The 22,994-nt window shown below is 42.7% G+C and overlaps 1 protein-coding gene across 3 annotated transcripts in view; it reads right to left on the bottom strand.

The window, feature by feature from the left end:
• The window catches only part of Fggy (FGGY carbohydrate kinase domain containing), a 404,108-nt gene that overhangs the window by 79,973 nt on the left and 301,141 nt on the right, over nucleotides 1-22,994 (bottom strand). For all 3 annotated transcript variants that reach the window (XM_059254544.1, XM_059254546.1, XM_059254547.1), the window contains 3 exons: nucleotides 14,567-14,641; nucleotides 6,990-7,110; nucleotides 1,541-1,635 (listed from right to left, as the gene is read on the bottom strand). In XM_059254544.1, coding sequence (XP_059110527.1) covers nucleotides 1,541-1,635; nucleotides 6,990-7,110; nucleotides 14,567-14,641 — 291 coding nt within the window. The remainder of the gene's footprint in view (nucleotides 1-1,540; nucleotides 1,636-6,989; nucleotides 7,111-14,566; nucleotides 14,642-22,994) is intronic.

The following is a 22,994-nucleotide window of genomic DNA, read 5'->3' as shown; positions in this document are numbered from 1 at the left end:
TGTGTGTGTGTGTATGCAGGTGATCTCAGGAGTCAGAGAGAGCAGTGGGCTCCCTAGTACTGGAGTCACAGATGATTATGAGACATCTAATGTGTTGGAAATTGAACCCAGGTCATCTGGAAGAGCAGTAGAGTGCTTTTAACCACCAAGCCACATATCCAGCTCCATTCTTAGACATTTTTAAAAGAAGTAAGCACTGAAAATGACAGGTGACACTGAGTATGTCCAAGCAAGTCCAGAGCTCAAGACTACATGGATTTGATTAGAAAAATGATGGCAGGTATGAGCCCAGGCCTTTCTCAGCCAAAGGCTCCGTATCTGAAGACAGTGTCTCTGTTTAACAACCCATTTTTGAGAGAAATAGGAAACCCAGAAGATATGGACAATTCAATGATACCACCTCTGTTTAAAGGCTTCTATTAACATGCATGTGGGTCCATGAGCAGATTCGGGTCCTTAGGAAAGATGTGTCACAGTCACTGTTAGAGAAGGTGTCATGTGCCACCTTCCCCAGAATGGAGAGCAAAGAATGCGGACACTGAAAAATGGGATTCTGCCTCTGGAAGTTTTTAATCTACTCTTGCAAGTTTCTGGGTCTCTCTTATGGGCCATGAAGGGGTATTATAACCATTAGGAAAGCTATACTAAAGAACTTAGCAAGTTGAACTCTAATGGCTGGGGTGCTGGTAGAACACCCGGTTCTTAACTTTGGGACATGTGGGCAAGTCATTAATATCTCTGATTCTCAGCTGGTACCTGGAAGGTCTGACTTGCTTCCAGCAGTTACTGCAGAACCAGCCTGTCATTGAAGCTGCTACCTCATACTCATTGTTTAGGATTCTGTAACATTTTACTCTCAGAGCCTTCCACAGCTTTCAGCATGGACAATGTCTTTTGTAATTTCACAGCAGGAAAAGCTTGTCTCTTACCAGAAACTAGTATGTTTCCTCTTTTTTAAATTAAGAATTATGCAATTTATCATGCATTCTTTTTGTGTCTTGGCTTCCAGGAAGCTCAGAGCAAAATCATGTACTCAATCACCACCCCCAAATTGTTTCTAGCTTCCTATACTTTGTTCCTTATTTTTTCTTTTAATTCTTTTTTAAAAAAAAAAAAACAACAAAACAACACTTTCTTTTATGTTTCTTGTCAACAGAGGCATCAAAAATATTTGGAATGTGATGTAGCTCAAATAAGCAAATAAAACTCTGAAGTACATGTAAAAAATACAGTATTTTGAACATTATCTGTTTCATTTGATCAAAGAAAAATGGCCAAGGGGAAACTGAGGCTAAGTAATTTAGGAGCTCTATTACAGGAGAAAAGAAAAGCAGAACAATTCCTAGGAACAGAGGTGAAGCCAGAGGAAAGCTGAATTAACTACGTCAGAGGCTGCCAGTGCCTGTGATTCTCTGGTTACAACCTATCATTTCTTAATTATATCTTGTGTGTGTTTTGCAAGCTGTAAGAGCTTCTGTCAAGAGGATAGACAAGCCTCAGACAGGGGAGGGACCACAGCCACCCATGGATCCCAACATACCTGCACAGATGTGAAGTCCCCGGAGGCACAAGCACCCAGAATAGCAGCACCCACGAGGACAGACTCCACCTCTTGTGACAGGACCACAGGCATGCCTGCACAGGACAAAGTCACACCTTGGTTAGTGAGCAGGACTACGGCTGTGGGGAGCCAGCAAGCACCTACAAGAGGCAAAACACCCGATGTCAAAGCAGCAATACTTTTACCTCCCTGAAGTCCTCAGTGTCTTGGGATATTGAGTCTCAGGGGATTTCTCTGCCTTGTGCCTGCTGGTATATTGGCCAGGAGCCTCAAGGAAGCCTCTCACAAGCCATCTATCAACTTGTGAGACCTTGGCACCCAGGTCTGGCTTCTGGCAGCTCTATTTGACATTATTTGGAGTTAGTTCCTCTACTCTATTACATGCTTTGCTGGGCCCAGTAGAGGCTGAAATGAATCAAGGTGTGTCCTGTTATTCAAGTCTCAGATGCAGTGACAGATCTAGATCATGGAAGCACTGGTTCTCTAACTCATATGTACTCATCTCCAGGACTTCCTATCTCTCAGACTAACGCATAGTCCTTAGACAGTCTGACACAACCCTCTTCTAGCTTCTTGCCTCTCTTTTCCTACCCACCACATGGACCTACCTCCCTTGCAATTTCTTGGGTAGGTTTCAAGGCCCTTCCAGATGTCCATGTGACTGCCTCTTCTCAATGGTGCAAACACAACGTGAATTTTCCTTGGTCATTGCATTTAAAATGGTGAGACATCTTCAGCACTCCTCCCTTGCTCCTGGATTTCCCCCATTCACTGTTCTCCTACAGGTTTGACTACTTAGGTTGTCTTATTCCTTGCCCTAGAAAACTGAACACTACACAAGTCTAGGCCAGTGGTTCTTAACCTTCCTGATGCTGCGACCGACCCTTTAATATAGTCCCTCATGTTGTGGTGACTCCCAACCATAAAGTTATTTCATTGTTACTTTATAACTGTTAATTTGCTGCTGTTATGAATCATAAATGTAAATATTTTTAGAGATAGAGGGTTGTCAAAGGGGTCTTGATCCACCAGTTGAGAACCTCTGGACAATCTGTCTACCACCTTGTCTCTGATACTTAGAGTAGGACGCAGATCATGGTAACTAAATGATGAAAGAATGATTCTCTGGGGCAGTGGCTGACTCGGTGGACATGAGACTGAAACAGGCATTTGAAGGAAGCAGAGCAAAAGCCACCTACAGGATCCAGTGTCCTGGATCTTAAGATGGTTTACACTTCAGCGTCTTCACCAACTTCATAGTGGGATCCTAAGTTAGGAGTCCCCATCTCTCTGTACCTCGGTTTCCTTATCTGAAAAATGGGGTTAAAATTTTATCTACTTTCACAGGATGACTCTTGATTTTCTAGTCAAGAGATGAAAGTTCTTTGGCAGAAAGTCTGCTGTAGACAAAGGCTCTCTTCCTTCCTCTCCTAGGGAGGCACACTTGTTAACTTACCTGCCTCGTCCAGGTCAGCTCCCACCATCCTCTCTTAGACAGCCAGGAAACAGGAATCAGAACAGGGCCTGGCTCTGGCTGTGCCACTAGCCATCAGGTAGAGTGAGAGCTCTGGGAGAAGCTCAGGCCTGGCTTCATCCCTGCTTCCTTTCCTCTGGAGTCCTTCACAGTCCTCTTGAACTCTTTCAGCCCTGCTTATCTCAGGTACCATACAGGGATAGGGCTTACTGCACAGGAGCACTGTGTGTGTTAGTGACAGAGCCCTCAGATGGAGGAGCTCACTTATTTCCTGGTCTGTGGGAAGCCCTGGAGACATGGTGGCTGCTACTGCTAGACTGGACATTGATGGCAAGTAAGGGTTCTGTATGGATTTCATGGGACCTGCAGAGTAGAGCTGTGGCAAAAGAAAAGGGCAGGTCTCATCAGCCATCCAGAGAGTAAGGACAGATTCCAGGCCACACAGAATAGTACTGGTGGTTCAGCCGGAGAGCATACTACACACATGTCTGTGTGGATCTGATGCCACCCAGGCCTCCTACTGACCTAGAACTTCTTTAGACTATAGCTTCCAAGCAATATATATCTTCAGCTCCTCGGCAATAGAACCACAACTTCCCTATCTGAGTGGAAACAAATGGCTGCTTCTTTGGACAGTAAAGGCAGGTGGATCCACCCCCCCACCCCCCAGGAACCCGTCATTAACGCTCAGGTTATAGTTCAGCATACTTTGGAATTGGACTGCCAGAGTTTGAATTCTGGCTTCCTTGCTGACACAGCTGTACAATATTAGACAGGTTATTTAACCTCTCCATGCCTCCCTTTTCTCATTTGCTAAGTGCCCTCTGGCTAAACCTGGACTAAGCTCCGATCTCAGGCTGGATGCTTCCAGATCCTTACCCCTAAGCCTAGGGAATGGAAATCTGTTAGCAGCTGTAGGGGTCTCCCTGGTTGCCTAGGTTTCCCATACTTCTGTAAACAAACCCTTTATTCAGGTTGGCCAGGCTTCCCTTCCCTGCTTGGTCCTGTCACCTCTGACCTCTGGGTCTGTATTCTGTTCTTCTATACATTGGACAGAAGACTACAGTAACTTTTTTGATTGTTAATGGACCTCTTGATGACATCTTGTTCTTTGTATTCTCAAGCCAAGTTCAGCACTTGACAGCCTGGGTACCCAGGGATTGCTTATGAGTGAAATAAATGAATGAACTAATGGTCAGAATGGTGAGACGGGAAGAAGGGAATGCTAGAGAAACTGCCGGCACTAAATAGTACAATTTAGAAGACAGAACATTCAGTCCCAAGTCTGCAGGAAGACCTACAGTTACTTGGTAGTTGCAAACAGTTTTGGAAAGCACAGTCAAGTCACTGGCCAGGGTACAGGAAGTGCCATTCATGCCCATGTCATTTCCCTAGCTGGTGCAGCCCATATTCCCTGACTGCATGGAGCCAGCTTTTCCTAATCTAGCCAAAACTGATTACAAAGCTTTAAACTGCCTTTTTCTCCACCGTGTCTTCTCCTTTTGGGCATGGGGCTACCTATAAGGCAGAATTAAAGCAACAGGCTGGGATCACTCACTGAGCTAAGCCAGAGCCTGGAACCCAAACTCCTGAGCATCCATTCTTCAGAATGATCTACATGAGGGAGATGATAACAGTACTGCTTTTTTGAAAGAGGGACCCTGGGCTCCCACAAGTAAAGTAACTTCCCCTAGGTCAGACAGCTGGCCTGCAGCTCTTTCCACTACTCTGCTCTGTATTTTTTCACCCATATGTCTGAAAATTCCGTACCATGCTTGAGCTTTGTTCTAAATTGTTCTGCACAGGAAAACAGAGCAATTCCGGTGCTTAAAGATACCAAGGGCCTCACCTTTCCATCAGCTTCTCTTACAGGACAGACTCAAATGCTTTCCTTTCTCTGATCCCTGGGTGAAGGCAGGAAGAGGGAGGCTTTGCCTGGAATGTGAGCTATTTTATCGGATGCATTAATGAGTTTAACAGAAGCCAAAGCATTTGAAGGCAGATGCACTTTGCCATCCTTTGTCACTCATGAGTAGAGGAATTTTAGGCAAAGAAAAGGTCTCTTTGTCCACAACTGTAACTGGCCAGTAGTTAGAGACAAAGGGTCCAATTGCAATTTGAACCCAAACAACCATTAACAGCCTTCCATTCAACAGCCCAGAGGACAGCAGTTTCCAATGCAGTGGCAAAGTGGCTTTCCCTGGCTTTTGACTCTCGGGGACACATGACTAGAGGATGACCTATTTTCACAAAGGAGCTTTAGTACTCAGGCTGTGCCCAGGTCACATCCAGCTACCTGCTCAAGGGCCCCTTTTCCCATTCCCTGCACTAAAGCTGGCTTCTATCCTCCTGCCTCATCCAGGTGGGATGGAGGCTTTGGCTAACTGAAGGCTAAAAAGTGGAAAATAAACAGCACATTTCAGGCCTGTATCCTATCTGAACCACCCAGCTAAGCTGATTTTTGTTTCTGTCTACCTCACTCTTCATGGTCTACTTCAGCAGGTTTTACAAACCTTGGAAGAGGGCAGGCATCATCAGAGAGTACCAAAGGGAAGGTCCAGAAACCCAGGTCAGCAGCAGAATCACAATCTGGTCCTGTTTTGACCTGACTACCTGGTTTAGGGAAGTCAATTGACCTTACTCCTCTGTCCTCAGTTTGCTTGACTGCATTCAGCAGTAAGGGACAATTCAATGATTGCAGTATGATTCCTACCAGCATGCTAGGCACTTGGCTAAGGGGAGCAAAGTCCATGCTTTCTAACATCCTAGATCTACCCTTAATACTACACGCTGACTTGTGCCTCAGTCTACTCATCTGTAAGGTAGGAACAGGTATTCTATTTAGTTGATGTATTTAGGTATTCTATTTAGTTGATCCCTGATGTACAGGGATCAACTGAGCCTGTCACTTGGATAAAGATCACATATGTAGGAATCTGCACGGCCTGGAGCAGGAAAGGAGATCCAATGAGACAGTTTGAGTCCAGACATCAACCCGTGTGCTGTGTAAAGAACACAGTGGGTAGAGTCATGAGGAAGAGAGAGGCCAGGGGAAGGTGAGCTCATGTCAGGTAGGAGTTGAGACTACAGACAGTGTTCATGCTCCCCTATTTGCCTCCCCTTGTCCTACGCTTATACCTGGTATCTAAGTACCCAGCAATGGGTGCTGGAGGGAGAGCTAGTCCCCACGAGACACTTTGGAAGATGATGAATTGTGAGGGCATTGGCTCACAGAGATAGGAGTCTAGGTCAGGATTTGTGCCACCAGCAGGTTCCTCACAAAGAACCTTTCCTGGAACCCTGGGCTCTTCTCAGATGCCAGTCTGCCACTATCCCCCAACCTCCATGCCCATCACAAGATACATAGTGCATGACTTTATAATCAGAACCATGATTCTTAGGCACTGAAAAGGAATCTCAGTATCTAGGGCCCCTTGGGATTTCATACCCAGTCTATAGCTAGACTTTATCCACAACATTGGGGAACTGTTCTCTCTCTCTCTCTCTCTCTCTCTCTCTCTCTCTCTGCCCTGTACTACACAGTCTAAAACTGAGTGAAGTGCCCACCATGATTTTCTCACTCAGAGCTCCTGCTGCACTATGTTTATTATGTCTGTTAGCTGTTTACCTTTCTGGACAGACCTTGAGCTCCACAAAGCCAAGGTCATGTTTTATTCATTTCTGTATCTTCAATATTCCTCACACGGCTTAGTTCAGAAGTACTCAAAAAAGGTGGGTAAATGCTCAAATTAAGATCTGTCCTTGCCAGCCTTAGTGTCCTGTTCAGTAACTGGACATACATGAGAATCATTTTCCCCATTATGAGGACACAGACTATACAGTTATCTTAACAACTTGAGTCACCACCAATGGCCCCCTCGCCTCAGCCTGCCTTTAACCTGCCACACCCATTTGCTGACAACCCGAAGGTGCCCCTGCCCCCACGAGGCTTACCAGTAATGTCAGCATGCATCTGCACAAAAAGGGGATTCTTGCTTAGGCCTCCACATAAGAAGAGGGTACTGAGGGAGTGCCCTGCTGCCTGCATGGCCTCGAGGATGAAACGAGTCCCAAACTTAAAGGAGAAAGCAGAAGAAAACATCAGGATGGCAGGGAAAGCAGGTGACCAGGAACACACGTGTTTGGCACGGACTTGGCTGGGTCCCCAGAGCTCTGTATGCCCATCCTAGAGATCTGAGCCTCGGAGATCATGTCACCCGGGTCACACAGCTGGTTCATTCGGGGCATTCTACCCTGGGCCTGCCTGACTCCAAACCTCTGCAGTCACCATTTGCTTCCCTCAGTAGTAACAGAACACCAAGAAAAACAGTTAGGGTGGAATCACAGCTAATTTCTTCACTTTTATTTCACTTTAATTCTTTTCTTTTCTTTTGAGAGTATAATATAATCACTTCATTTCTCCCTTCAAACTTCCTGATATATCCTTCCTGCTCTCTTTCAAATTCATAGTTTCTTTTTTCATTAATCATTGTTACATGCATTCGTGTATGTGAGGTATATATGTATGTATATATGTATATGCTTTATATATATACATATATGTATATATATACACACACACACACACACACACACACACACACACACACATATATATATATATATATATATATATATATATATATATATATATATATATGTATTTGTTTTCCGGGCTGACCATTTGTTATTGAATAACCAGTTGAACCAGTTGACCTGCTCTTCCCTGGGTCAGATATTTCTCCTGCTCCCAGCATTCCTTAGTTGCCTGTAGTTCTTTGTGTAGGGTTGAGGCTTTGTGGGCTTTCCTTATGCATTTTGGCATGCCTATTGGTGTCCTTGTTCAGCTCACATTTGGGCGGTCAGCCATGTTGGTGAGACTTTATTGGTGTATCTTCTGACATTCCTAGGAGACAGGGCCTCATAGCAAATTCCCTGATTCTCTGGTTCTTATATCCTTCCCAATCTGTCTGTTGCAATGCTCCCCAAGCCTTAGGGATCAGGGCTCATCTTAATGCACTTCATTCAAACAGCTGATGAGAGTCAACTGTGGCCCAGGCCCTCTAGGAGCTACTAGCAATGGGCTCATTTCAGTGCTGCTCTGAGGTTATCAGTCAGTGACACATGGGGAAGTCTCCCTTCATTAAATTGCAACTAAAGATACTTCAGTTAGAAAAGTCACACACACACACAAGCAAAAAACAAAACAAAACAACAAAAGTAACATAACCATAAAACCAAAAAAAAAAAAACCTCTCAAGCAACAGAACTATGGAAAGAGGCAAAAGATGAAAAGCCTTTGGCAGCAAAGACTAAAACTGCCTTTATTATCATCTGAAACCAGGTAATTGTGCTCTGATAATGAGGCCTCTGGACCAGCATCCATTCCCAGCCAGTCCTTTAGTGAGCTGGGATGGCATGGAGGACACACACTATGGTTGGCTTGGAGCTTTACTCAAGCCTTCTGTCCAAATACTTTCTTGAAATGACTTACCCCCATTCCCACCTTGCTGAGTTTCCTTTTTACTCAGTAGCTCAGCTATGGGTTGAGGAGAGGATACTACTTTAGGGCCAATTGAGGTGAAGCTTAACATATAATTTGTAGTTTGGGTTTGGCTACTTAAATAGCTGTAACCCTAATTTTTCTGGACGTTCAAAAAGTAGAATATCAAAATTCCTAATTTATTTGGGGATATAGTTTTTTTTTTTTTTTTTTTTGGTTTTTTGAGACAGGGTTTCTCTGTGTAGCTTTGCACGCCTTTCCTAGAACTCACTCTGTAGACCAGGCTGGCCTCGAACTCACAGAGATCCGCCTGCCTCTGCCTCCCGAGTGCTGGGATTAAAGGCGTGTGCCACCACCGCCCAGTGGGGATATGGATTTTTTAAGATAAACTATGACATGGCATTGAGAAGGCAGCCATAGGGTGATTTTAAACAGTGGTTCTGAAAGAAAACAGGGAAGAGAGTATTTTCAGTGGACAAAGAGGTCTTTGAATGTTTAGAGACTGAGGGGTTTGGGGAGATGGCAATGCTGTAGGTATGAGGATGGGAGTGGATTGCTGGGTAGATGGGGAAGGAAGTCAGGGAACTAACAGGCTGAAGGTCTAGAAGGCCCAAGCGTCTCAATGAACGGTGAACCTGCCAAAGGGAGACTGGGCTGGAGGACAGATATGAGCCATAGTATAGTTCTCAGTAAAAGTGTAAGTGTGGCCGGGCGTTGGTGGCGCACGCCTTTAATCCCAGCACTTGGGAGGCAGAGCCAGGCGGATCTCTGTGAGTTCGAGGCCAGCCTGGGCTACCAAGTGAGTTCCAGGAAAGGTGCAAAGCTACACAGAGAAACCCTGTCTCAAAAAACAAAACAAAACAAAACAAAACAAAAAAAAAGTGTAAGTGTGATTGGAGAGTTGGTACCTGATGTTTACGGAGGGCAAGAGGAATGAGAAGTTTGGCTCAGGTAAGAACCAAGTTTGGGAAGTCCACAGCATACTTCCCTGTTTTCAGGTCCTGGGGCGTGGGGTCTAGGTAAGCGAAGTTTCCCTTGATAAGGGTCCCTACAGTGACATCTTTCCTGGCCAGGAGAGTCGCTAAAAACGAGGGAGGGGTCAGAGGGTGACCTAGGGCCACAGGATAAGACACCCCACTGGTTTACAATAAATAATGAAGCGCGCTGGGGCAGCCAGGAACAAAGGCGCAGCAGTTCCAGCACAGAGGTCTTAAATACGTGTTGAAGCTGCTCATGAACCTGGTGAAAACGTGGATTTAGTAAAACTTGGGCCTTCAAAGAGTATCTATGGTTGTACCGTGTTTGAGAAATGAAACCTGTTACAGCATACAAGGTGATTCTCTGCCTACTAAGTACTGGTGATTCTCTCTAGATGTTCTTTCTTTAGTTTCTGGTGGATCTTGAACCCCAGAAAAGAACTGTCACATACAACAGGATGATGCATAACTTCAGGAGATCAATGGATGTCCATGAGTCAGTCCATCATGGATCATTGGAGGACTGCCAGTTCTAGGCCACTATGGTCTTTCCTGAAGATTGGGATCTACAAAATGAAAGCAGGAGCTTTGACCTTAGGAAGCTCTAATCTGACAGGCAGTTCACCTATTTCTCCTAACCAATGCAAGGTTCACTTCTCATTTACTGATAGGCAAATAATATCATTTTCATTTAGTTGAATGTGGATTGTTAAAAATGGTAACATGAAAAAAACTAGGTATGGCCTGAGACATGGCATGACACTGTAGCATGTCCCTGATAACCTCCCAGCTACAGGCACATTGGAGCACTGACAAAAGACCTCTTCTGGATAGAGGCTCAGTAGGGCATTCTCCTGCGCATGCCGATGTCATCTCTAATTTTAAGACAAACCAGAAACTGAAGATTGTTAAGCCCACTTGGACGATGTGATTAGCAGTCTGGGACTGGGGTCATTGCGAAGCACATTACTGTGAAAGGAAAGTGAGGACCTGAACAAGAGGCACTCCCTTCGGTGCCGTGACAGCCTGTCTCTCTTTTCCCACCCCAGCAGCTCTTTCGGGGCCTTCCCTTCAGTGTCCCAGACTCCACTGTGTGATGATCCACAGTGGAAATGCCCACCAAAGGGCTTTGTGTGAAAATGCTTCTGTGCTCACCTTTCTGGAAAAAATGTTTTCATGGAGAAATTTAAATTAAAATTAGGCCATTCCAAGGGGACACAGAACCAAATGCAAATCAAGAGACTTCAAATGCAAATAGTACTTTTTAAGGGTCTGTTCTGAAAAGAGAATTACAGACAGACAAGCTGGGGAGGAACCAAGTGGCTGACAGGTCTTTCAAAGAAGCCAAGCCAGAGAGAATTTCACTGCACGGAGGGGTTTCCCATAGTCTGAAGCTAACTTTTCTCTCTTTAAATTCATTCCATTGCTACAGAGTGCCAACCACGGATATTAATATAGAGGAAACTGTTTAACTAACCAATAACAAATAGGTGCTAAGGCAATATTCAGGAAGAAGGAAACAATTTTTTTCCAAAGCTAAACATTATGGGAAAATATCTGTTATCAAAATGCTTCATTAAAATGCACATTTTTGCCTAGGAAATCAGTACACTCAGATACTTTTTCAAACAGATGGAACCCCTCCCAAATTTAATTGACTCTACAATAAAGCTTTATCAGGAAATCTGTCTTAAAATGTCTTCCCTGCATGGAATTATAAAGGTCATTAAGACAATAGACAGAAAAAGTAGGATTGCTTTAAATGTACGTATGGCCCATTAAATACAAGATTGATTTCCCAAATGTGTGTTACTTGAGAAAACATAGCTGGCTCTTTCCCCCTCCTCTCCTGCATGCATTATTAAGTTTAATCTTTTGCATTCCTGGGCTTCCTGCTCCAATGTTCTTACCAGGAAAAGTAGCCTGTGAAAAAAACTCCAGGCCAAATGAATGATGTTTTCTGATATGTGTTAAGTAAAAGCTGCTCTGGGAATGCCTGAAAACGTATTTCACTCATGTAGCTTTTATGAAAAGATCAAAGAAAAACACACCATGACAGAGTGGAGAGAGAAGGAGCTGAGGCTGAGATGGACACAGGTCCCTATTCTAACTAGTGTGCACTAGCTGTGAGACCCTGGAAAACAGCCTGCCCTCAGCTCAAATGTGAAGACAGGCCCCTTGGTTTATAGGACTGCAGTCTTAAGGCACTCTGGTACCTGGCACAGAGTTGGAGGTCCCCCAAAGGGTCACAGTCCTTACCACTATGGGGTAATGTCCTTGACCTCTCCTGTTTAGCTTTGTCTTTCATGTCCACCTCTTAGCATTTGCACACAAGGTGTGAGCATCATGATCTCTCGTTTTCCAGAACTGTTCATTTCAATGGAAGTGACTGAGCCAATTGCAAGCCTTTTCATACAATTACATTCACAAGTCAAACATTAAAATATCCTCAATACTTCTTATGTTTTATTTTATAAACTGTGGGCTCTCATCACTGCTCCTGCATATATGAACGACATGACAATGAACAAGTTACTTTACTGTACTAAGGCTTGGGATTCTAGTCAGTGGACTGAGGAACATAATATCAATATATAATTAAATCAGGTGATGGCACAAGGTATTTTGTGGTGGTATTGTGTTCCCCAAAATATTGTATGTGCTAATAAACTTATCTCGGGTCAGAGAACAGGACAGCCACAATATTAAACATAGAGGATAGGCAGTGGTAGCACATGCCTTTAATCCTAGCATTCCAGAGGCAGAAATCCATGTGTTCAAGGATATAGCCAAGCATGGTGACTCACGCCTTTAATCCCAGAAAGCAAGCCTTTTATCTTAGGGAGTGATGGTAGAAAGCAAAAAGGTATATAAGACGTGGGGACCAGAAACTAGAAGCATTTGGCTGGTTAAGCATTTGGCTGGTTAAGCTTTTAGGTTTTGAGCAGCACAGCTCAGCTGAGAGCCATTCGGATATGAGGACACAGAGGCTTCCAGTCTGAGGAAACAAGATCATCTGAGAAGTTGGCCAGGTGAGGTTAGCTGTGGCCTGTTCTGTCTCTCTGATCTTCCAGTGTTCACCCCAATACTTGGCCTCAGGTTTGATTTTATTAATAAGACCATCTAAGACTCCTGCTACAGTATTTAGTACAAAGCTATATATATTTAGTACATATATATATATATATATATATATATATATATATATATATGTATAGGCAGGACAAGGAGAGAGGAGAATTCTGGGAAGTGGAAGGCTGAGTGGGAGAGACTGCCAGCCGCCGCCATGACAAGCAGCATGTGAAGATGCCGGTAAGCCATGAGCCATGTGGCAAGGTATAGATTTATAGAAATGGGTTAATTTAAGATATAAGAACAGTTAGCAAGAAGCCTGCCATGGCCATACAGTTTGTAAGCAATATAAGTCTCTGTGTTTACTTGGTTGGGTCTGAGCGGCTGTGGGACTGGTGGGTGACAGAGATTTGTCCTGACTGTGGGCCAGGCAGGAAAACTCTAGCTACATCTTCTATTCACTTTCTCCATTTTGACAGACGTCAGAGTTGTCTGGTTTTTTTGCCTGCTTCTTTTGTTTGTTTGCCTGTAGTTTCCACGTAGAAAGCATTCTGAGGGTTTCACTGAGTTGGCCAAGAGGGAAGTTGCTTAAGGGAGAAACAGTCTGGCCTATAGTCTACAGGGGTTGTATGGCTGAATAGGCAGGTTCTCTATGCCTCTGCAATGGCTCTGCAGAAGGCATAGTACTGTGGTGACTGGGGAGCTCTGTTCTCTAGACCTAACACATGGCACACTTGGGTAAGTATGAGTACTAACAAAGCACTTCTGTTGGTAAGATGGATAAATATGTATGCATATATTAAAAATGGTAAGATTATAAAGGCAGCTGTTGGAAGAAAAATAATTAGTGAACATTATTTATGTCTCTATAGCAGTAACAAGCACACCAAAAATATTGATTTGGAGACAGAGATAGGCTCAGAGGTAGGTGCTTGCCTCAGATGGTAAGGCTCTGGGTTCAATCCCTAGTACCATACCAACCATGATAATAATAAATAATAAAAAAATTTTAAAAATATGCTGGTCTTTCAGAAGATGTGAGTTCAATTCCAAGCACCCGCATTTGGCAGCTCACAAGCACCTTTTATTATAGCTCCTAAGTACAATGCCTTCTCCTGGCACCCTCATGTGCCATACATAGACATATACACATACACATACATAAATCTAAATCTAAACAATAATAATAAGCCATGGGTTTAATGATGAATAATAAATTCTATATCATAATTTAGTAAGCTGACTTTTCCTTTCTGAGGGTTTCCTTTCTCTTTCTAAAATTAATAAAACCACTGATTTTTTTTGTAGGGTATAGACCTTCTCTAAGATACTGAAAGTCATGACCCACATCTGCAAATGCACTTTCTAGTACAGGCACATGTGCCAGCTTTTGTATTATTTCAGGGTTTAGAACCTTCTGGCAGCCCACTGGTGGAGCAGTGCTCCACAGGAAGATTCCTTAGGCAATGTCTGAGCCTCTACGGTTTGGCTTTCAGTTTGGACCTCACTTTAAGAGCCTCTCACATTTCAGATTAAACTTTCCCTTCTTTCCTTAATCATTTTAACCACCTGTAACTACCCCAACCCATAAGTTTCTAAGAATTCATTATAGGAACCTTAAAATGAATTCTTTCATAAAGTGAACAATATTATGTATTGTATAAAAGCAAAAGTTCTTAACAGCAGTTTTCCAACTGCCCATGTACTTGGAATCTGCCTCTTCCCTTGTACTGAATTTAGAAGACATCAGGCAAATGGCAAGCGTGATGCACAAGGGCTTTCATTTCAGTGACTTTATCATAAAGGCAGGTGAGAACCCTTGTCATCATCACTGGACAGGCAAATATCTCTTTGTGGCAAGCTCTCTTCTAATGAAGAAACTGCTGTAAAAGTATTATGGTGCATCTCAGAGATCCTGTAGCTCAGAACATATTAATAACACAAAGTTTTTGTTTTGAAATGTCATTGAAGTGTCTTACAGCAATGGCTTGAACAGTGGCCAGGTAGAGGATGGCAAGATCATCAAGGTCCTGAGACAGTGTCAATCCAGTGACCTGTAGGGAGGAAGAAAAGAGAAGAATGAGGGACCAAAAGCAGCTGCCATGGGTAGTTCCAAAGACTGTGAGCATGTTCAGACATGCTTTCTGGCTGCAACAAGTTCATATGCAAATCCCTTTTTTGTGAGCTCAATGTGGAATGCTTACTAAATTGTTTAAACTTCAAACTCAGGAAAAAATATTCCTCCCTTACACCAAAAAATTCTTTGTCCTTGAATTGAACCAAACCAAACCAAACCAAAATGAAAAATAAATACATAAAATCTCTTGTAAGATTATATTTGATATTTTTAACATGAAACTAAATGTGATTCAAAATATTATAAATAAGTATCTTCTGTGGTTTATAAGGGGAAAAAATGTGAAGAGTTGGCATTTGACTGTAAGAAGACCATGAATTCAGCTTCTGTCAGAACTTAGTGTAACAGTACCCAAGAGTTATTCAGGGTAAATAATATGTCTCCTACAGATGTTATACCTACCAAGGGATAATTTAGAATCTATGGTTTGCAAGGGAATCCCATTAAAATTAATCAGAAACATATGAGCAGGTCAGTTTCTTGGAGATTCCAGAGATGAATGGATGGTGGGTGTGGATGCAATCAGCTTGTGCAGTCTCCCTTTCACATCTCTCTGTGCTAGTATGCTTTGGAATCTTCAGAGAAGGTACCAGCTAAGGTATTCTTCAAGTTTGTGGACATCAATACCTTTGTTCAGTTTAGATAAAACTGCGTATCTATGCATATGTGTGTCTGTATATTATCTGAGTCCCAGGACAATTTTTGGAAGCTGGTTTTCTTCTTCGGCAATGTTGGGTCCTGAGGACCTAATTCAGGTTGTCAGACTAGGCAGCAAGTACCCTTATCCAATGAACCATTTCACTGGCCCTCACTTTACATTTTCACATTATAAAATTAATTTATGTAATATGGGCTGTATGGTGTGAGCAATCTTGAGCTACAGCAGGTATGAATATGAAAACTGAGATAAGTGGTCTGCCAAGCACCCTTGACCTTCCTTTCTAGTCTTACTTAATTAATCCCTCCAGATTCCTCCTCTGGTGAGGGCATTCTATCGCAGGGCACAGACAATGTTAGAAGAGCTCTCTTCCTTGCTTTCTCTTTCATTTAATCTCCCAAACCCTTTAAAAATCTACCTGCTTTTGTCTTCTCTGCTATTCACTTCCTTAATTCAGGCCACGATCATGTTCTTACTTGTTGATAGAGCCCATTTCTAAATCTTCTCTACAGTAGAGCTAGTATGATTATTCTTATGTGCAAACCTGGTCATGTTACTTTTAAAGCCTACCACCAGTAAGAGAAACTGAAGCATAAAAATTAAGAACTCAAGGTTAGCTTAAACTACCTAGTGAATTCAGTACAACTGAGACTAGACAGTGAAACTCTTGTTTCTAAACAAATAAAACATAACAGCATCCTCCACTTCTTGAACACCATCAAACAAAAATAGTCTGGCCAACTTTTCCTTGTTTATCTTGGCACTAGAGAAAAGGAATGCAGTCTGTGAATACACACCTTCCTGGCATGGCCCCTGCTCATCCCTCTGGTATCTATCTACTTTTGCTTTCCACATGAAATATGACATACTCCTGCTGTCCTGAATCGCATCCACGTAAACTGTATTCTTGGCCGATTACATGGTCACCAGGTAAGAACTATGTCTTTGACTTCAACACAAAGGAGGACTGAAATGTTAAAGGACAGACCAGAGAGGAATTCTGGGACCCCTCTTTGCAAACCATAATGTAAAAGAATAGGCACTATGCTACTGTCTGTTTGAGCTAGTGGCAACTCAAAGGTCCTTTTTTTCTTCCAAACAACATTCTTTCTCCTAATACCTGATCACTGTAGAACAATACCCAGACATTTACTGTTTGGCTCCTTAAATACTCACAGGGATGAGAGAAAATTTGTTCTATAGCCTCAAAGAAAGAGGAACTCAAAGGCCATGTTGAGTAATTTGCTCAATGTTCCCAATCTGTACATCCCTACTCTTGCCCTTCCTTATCCTACAAGTGTTTCTTATGAGACTGGGGTAAAAGCAGGTTCCAGGAGATCACAAAGGACTTTGTATGAGTAAAGATAAGCCACCTCATCTTGCAGGATGAAATAGTTGCCAGCCTTGCCACAAGCCCTTTCCAGTGAACATACAGGGTGAGTCACCTACAGCAGAGCACACAGAAGCCTGGGTTACGGTCACTGGTCGATGGGTGCGTGCATACTTGCTCACCCCTGGCTCCTCATGTAGCAGGGCAGCTGGCTGGGCCACTTAGAGCTCCCTTCTGGAGCCAAGTCAGTATGTTGCCTTCTTCTGGGCAGCAATTGGAAGTGGATCAGGTCATGAGCATCTGCATGGCTGACCTACAGGTAAATCTAAAAGACCAAATCCAGATAATTTGTGATGGTGTGTGGCATTGGGGGTACATTTTGTATATCAGAAGCATTTTCTTATCTATATTCCCTGGTCAATCTAGTGTTTTATATTATAATATGGATAATGTAGCTGGTTCTGATCTCTTTCTCAATTACTAAAATCCTGAAGACATAAAAGAATATGACATAGTTGTCTTTATTTTTTAATATCTAATAAATACACATAAGAACTTACAAAAACCATAAGTATTTGAGCAAAAAGATTGCATGGCCCTTTCTATAAATTTCTAGTGCCTCCAGAGAAAAGGGACATTTTTCTTGAAGAAACTAAGACAAAGTCATCAATGGCACTAAAATTTAACTCTTGAGCTTGACAGCAAAAAGGGACACATGAAATGCAACATAACTCTTCAAAAACAAAGCATGGCCATTATTCAAAGAGACAGTACCCTTCTTGGGAAGGATCTCTTCTAGAAGGGTTTATTGCATGGAGTATTAAACAGGAGGTACGATACATCAAAAGAGAAGCAGCAAGCATAGCCCCAGAGCCACCTCCAGCATTCCTTCACACCAATAACAGGGCCGTGATGCTGGAGTGAGACTCTGAGAGACATTTCTCCCTGAAACAAAGAGACACTGTGATCTGAGGCCTTACTTCCTTGACATCTCACCTGATATGCACAGGGACACCTCAGAGGGGCAGCTGGCCAGTAAGTCCATTTCATTCTGTCAAATACTGGGGACCTCAGTCCCACCCTGGCAAAATCAGCTCATGATGGGACTTTCTATGGAATGTCTGCCATGTGGACCACTCAGGAGGATGAAGAAACCTTTGAGGGAACTGTGAAATGTGAGTTCCTGGAATGCCAGAGATGCCCTGGAGGTGTGTGTGGATTTACAACAGCTTCAAAACTGGGACAGGCAAAATGAGCTCTATGGTTCAGCTGAAGGTTGACTGGTCCTTTTGATAAGAGGAAGTTGAAAGGAAGCCTAAGTGGAAGAAGTATGTTTATAAATATGTATGTGCCTATTTTGAATGTTGAGGCAAGACAGTCAAATGTATGGGGAAGCCCCATGGGAGACTTGTGATAGTATGCACATTTTATTTCTTTTGCCTCTTGTGTACTTAATATATAGAAATGTGTTAAAGCTGCATATGATGTCCAAAAACATGCCAACAACTACAATGGATCAATGAACTTCCTATCTTAAAGTCACAAAGTATTATCTGAATGTGGTTTTTTTCCTATAAATTAAATTAATCCTATAAATTAAGATGGTAAGATTTACGGGAGGACATCTGGGTTTACATTTTCAGACTTCTTCTAACTGGGTGTACAGCCCTGTGTGAATTGTAGCCTCTCTGCAATTTGTTTTTCCATCTGCAGGATGGGGCTATAATGACCCTTAGTATTTTTGAAGGCTAGAGAAGACTGCGTTGGAAGTTTTCCTTATTTACCGGTAAGTTGTTGTGGGTCTATAAAAGCTAGATACTCCTCCAGCTCTTATAGTGCCAGCTATACATACAAGAAACACTTATGAAGGGTTCATTTTCTTTTCAACTATTAATAAAAATTCACTTTCTTTCTTTGGCATTGTATTAAAGTTTAATCCCCTATGACATAGAAATAAAGTATTTCTTTCCATGAGCTCTAGCCACACCAGGATGTGAAGAGGGTGGATAAAGGTTAGTGGTTGCTGGATATGGAGAACCCAGTGCAGAAGTTATGCTGTGATCAGTCCCAGCATCAGAGTGCTAAAGGTACAGAGCCTTTTAGGAATACAAAGAAGCAGTGTGCTCCCTAACAAGTGTCCAGGCATAGCACAGTGAGGAATGTGTTTGCAAGGACTTGAAGAAATCTTAGACATTACAAATTTGCATATCCATTTGTGTTATAAAATGGAAAGGTAGAAGCCAAAACCTCAGCTTGGCTGTCAGCTTCAATATTGCACTATTCAGCCACAGTCCACACTTGGGTACATCTCTTCACCACCCTGGCATTCGTATTGTGTGCAGTTTTCTTGGGATTCTACTCCAGAATTACTGAACCTTTGGTATGGGCTGACAATTGGCACTTTAGCGAGAACCTAATGCACTAAATTGGAGGGATGGGTTCCCCAAACCTTGGCATTATTAATTGTAAGTTCAAATGTTCCCCAAATAATTCAGATTAATAAGTATATCAAAAACGAACCTTACTCTGGAGCCTGACCTGTATCAAAGCCTGAAACTTGAGCTCTTATATTAAACTACAAATAGATGCTTCCATACAACAAACCTGTTTGATGAAAAAAATTATTATGCATATTGTATAAAATTATGTTCAAGCTATATATATATATATATAAAGTATTCATGAAACCCACATAAAGTTCAAGTTTGAACTTGGGTACTATCTCCAAAATATCCCATTAAATACATTAATATATTCTAAGATTCAAAGTCTGTTTCTGGTAAGGTCTAGTAACTTAGTAATAATAGCAATTTAGTTATTCTTTCCTTCTAAGTTGTTAAAGGAATAAAAATTATTATATATGTTAGTTATAAAAATGTTTTAGGAAACATTTCCCTAAGGGTCCTTGAAAACTGTCAAAGACAAGGCAGATATTCTAGGTCCCTGGAGCTTGATGAGGGGCATCAACACTCCACTCGGGGAAGTAACTGGAAACTTTTCAGAACACAATGAGGTTTTCTGAGAAAGACAGAGTTGGTGAAGGAGATCAGAGAAATCTCTGGAAGGGATTTCGGGAGGTGTGGGGAGAGATGGACTTGAGAATGGAGACTATTCTCTATTGGTCTAGAGAAGCCAAGGGAGGACTTCTCTGGAACCAGAAGGATCCAGAAGCCTGGAGGAACTCAGTAACTATGGGAGTCCAGGCAGATACTGTACACCACTGAAACCCCATCTGGATTGTGAAATGAAGATGGACATGTCACCATAGTGTGGGAGGAAGATTTCTGTCCTCTGGTTATGCAAACAGTAATTCATACTCAGCTATAAGGGGGCTTGGCCGAAGCAATCAGTTACTAGCTGACCTTAAAGGGGAGTGATTATCCTGATTTATCCCATGGGCACTGAAAAGCAGAAGAGGAAGGCAAAAGAGCTCAGGAACAGAAGAAAAAGCAGAAGGCAGAGAGCCCATGAAGAGATGATAAAGAGGAAGACAGAGTTAGTGGCAGGAGACAGAAACAAAACCAAAAAAGCTCAAAATACGAGATGGATTTGCCCTGGTCTTGCTGGCTTTGAGGGTATAGACAGAAGGTAACGAGTCTAAGAAAGGATCTAGAGCAACATTCCTAATGCTACGACCCTTTCATAGTGTTTCTCATGTTGTGGTGATCCCCCAATCATAAAATTATTTTTGTTGCTACTTCATAACTCTAATTTTGCCACTGTTATGAATTGTCATGTAAATATCTGCATTTTCCGAGGGGCCTTGGGGTCACAACCCACAGGTTGAGAAACACTGATCTAAAGACTTAGCAGGAATCCTGGCTGCCCACAGGGAAACTGTGATCTTGGTCTTACCTCTGCTGGAATTAAGTTCATCAACAGTTCGAATGAAATGGAAAGTATATTTTTTCCAGAGCCTTCCAGTAGGAGCTTCAGCTTTCGGTCTTGTGAAAACTAGAGCAGGGAAACCATGGGGGAGGGGCAACTTGACCTTTGAGCTGAGGAACTGTAAGATGATGATAAGCACACACTCTTAAATTAATGGTGCACACATTAAAAGGGAAGGATGGACTGACACTCTTCCAGTGGCCTTATTCTACCATTACTTCCCTGATGCGACACGCTCAGTTCATACCTTCTGAGGCTTCGTGGAAGCCATTTTGATGTGTACATGCACCAGCTGCCAAAGCTGTTCTGCACAAGTATTCTGGCCCCTGCATGCTGCTGTCTAACCCTGTCTCCTCTCTCATGCCAACCTGGATCTGATTCCTGGTCCTCAGGCCTTAGTTCTTCCCAGTGTTTCTTTTCTGGACCAGTGCAAGAGATTCCATATGACAGCCCACTTCCTGGAAAGGCCCACCCTTAGTCTACCTCTGGTTTATTTGGTGTTAAGTATACACAGAAAAAAGAAAGAGTTATAAGCAATGGTTCCCAACCTGTGGGTCTCAACCCCTTTACAGCCAGGACCCATTCACAGGGGTCATCTAAGACCACGAGAAAACACAGATATTTATATTACAATTTATAACTGTAGAAAAATTAAAGTTATGAAGTAGCAATGGAAATAATTTTATGGTTGGGGGTCACCACAACATGGAGAACTGTATTAAAGAGTCATGGCATCAGGAATGTTGAGAACCATTGGTTATCAGAAAGAAAACTGATTCTGTGACAAATTGAAAACAGAACAGAATGAGTGAGAAAACATCCAAAGCCTTAATACTTCAGTTTTATTCTACTTCAAAGAATATGGGGGCTGGAGAGATGGCTCAGTGGTTAAGATCACTGGCTACTCTTCTAGAGGACCTGGGTTCAATTCCCAGTAACCACAAGGCAGCTCAAAACTGTCTGTGACTCCAATTCCAGGAGATCCAACGCCCTCACACAGACATACATGCATGAAAACACACCAATGCACATAAAATAAGTAAGTTTTTTAAAAAAAAAGAATGTTTATGGTACAAATTTGAATTGAATGGGTTCTAATCCCAAGTCTCCTATTTTCTCCTCTGGGTAAACTGCTTACATTGTTCGATCCTCAGTTTATCTGTCTGTTTCAATTGTCAATATTATCTCAAAGGGATATTGTAAAGACTGGCAAGGATACAAATATAACACCCACCACAGTGCCTGGCGCATGAGGCCCCTAAGAAATGGGCCTTACTGAAAAAAATCACCTTAAATTAACCACTTCAGTAAGTAACCGATTATCTGAAAGCCAGTTCAGTAATACTGAGGATATTAATATTTGTCACAGGATTTAATTTTTTATAAGCAAAAACAAAGTGCAAATGTCTGAATAGAACAGTGTTAAATAACAACAAAATTTAGCATGTTTAAGGTGCTCCAAGCCTTAACATGAGTCACTTGCAAACCGCTTTGATTGGCTCAGGAGATTCCAGCTCCATCCTCCACCTTCCCATCCCAAGAAGGTATGAGGCCCTGGCTTTTCCCAAGTTCTTGCAAACTCTTAGCTGAGCCTCTAACAATGCAGTCTTTGATGCAGTCTCTCTTGCTGGGCTCTGGGCCTCTGCTGAACCTCCAGGGACTACCTAAGTTCCTCTGGCTTGGCTCTGGGCCTCTGCTGAGCCTCCAGGGACCACCTATGCTCCTCTGGCTGGGATCTGGGCCTCTGCTGAGCTTCCAGAGACTACCTAAGCTTTTGTACAGCTTCTTTGCTGACTCAACAGCCCCTGGACCAGGACCTAACTTCCCACAGCTTGAGCAGGGAATGGTTGATGGTACCATACAGTTCAGTAGAGAACTAGAATGTAATTCCCACTCAAGCTTGTGTAGTATTCCAAACTGAAGCAGAAGAAATACAGTGCAACCAACAGTGAATGCTGTGTGTCTGCATTCATGGCCTGTTTTGTCTCTGAGTCCATTTGCTGCTCTGAATGAGTGTTTCAGGAAAACAATGTAAGCAAACACCTTACATTACCTCCATCTAAACAGAGGTTATACCAATTTGAGCCTAAAAACCAGTCATATACAGGGAGGAAAAGACTTTCAGAATAACTATTGCAGTAGCCATTGTGTGGGGTCTAGATCTGCATTCCCTGTTGTGTGGTTGAGAAAACTGTAGGCCAGAAACCTAAGGGTAGAGAACATCCATGTCCAGATCCACATGAAATGCATAGGAAATGCATATCTTGTGACACACTAAGGCATTACCAACTTCTCTAGCTAGTCTTATGGCTGGAGACCTCAGTGGCTGTTCCAGTCAGTTCTGGGGCTAAGGTGCGGATCTACTATATACAGCTGGTCATTCAAGGTTCAACA

This window comes from Peromyscus eremicus, chromosome 2 (assembly GCF_949786415.1).
Source record: "Peromyscus eremicus chromosome 2, PerEre_H2_v1, whole genome shotgun sequence".
Classification (NCBI taxonomy): Eukaryota; Metazoa; Chordata; class Mammalia; order Rodentia; family Cricetidae; genus Peromyscus; species Peromyscus eremicus.
The sequence above is the reverse complement of the archived record's forward strand: the minus strand, read 5'-3'. Positions and strand labels throughout refer to the sequence as shown.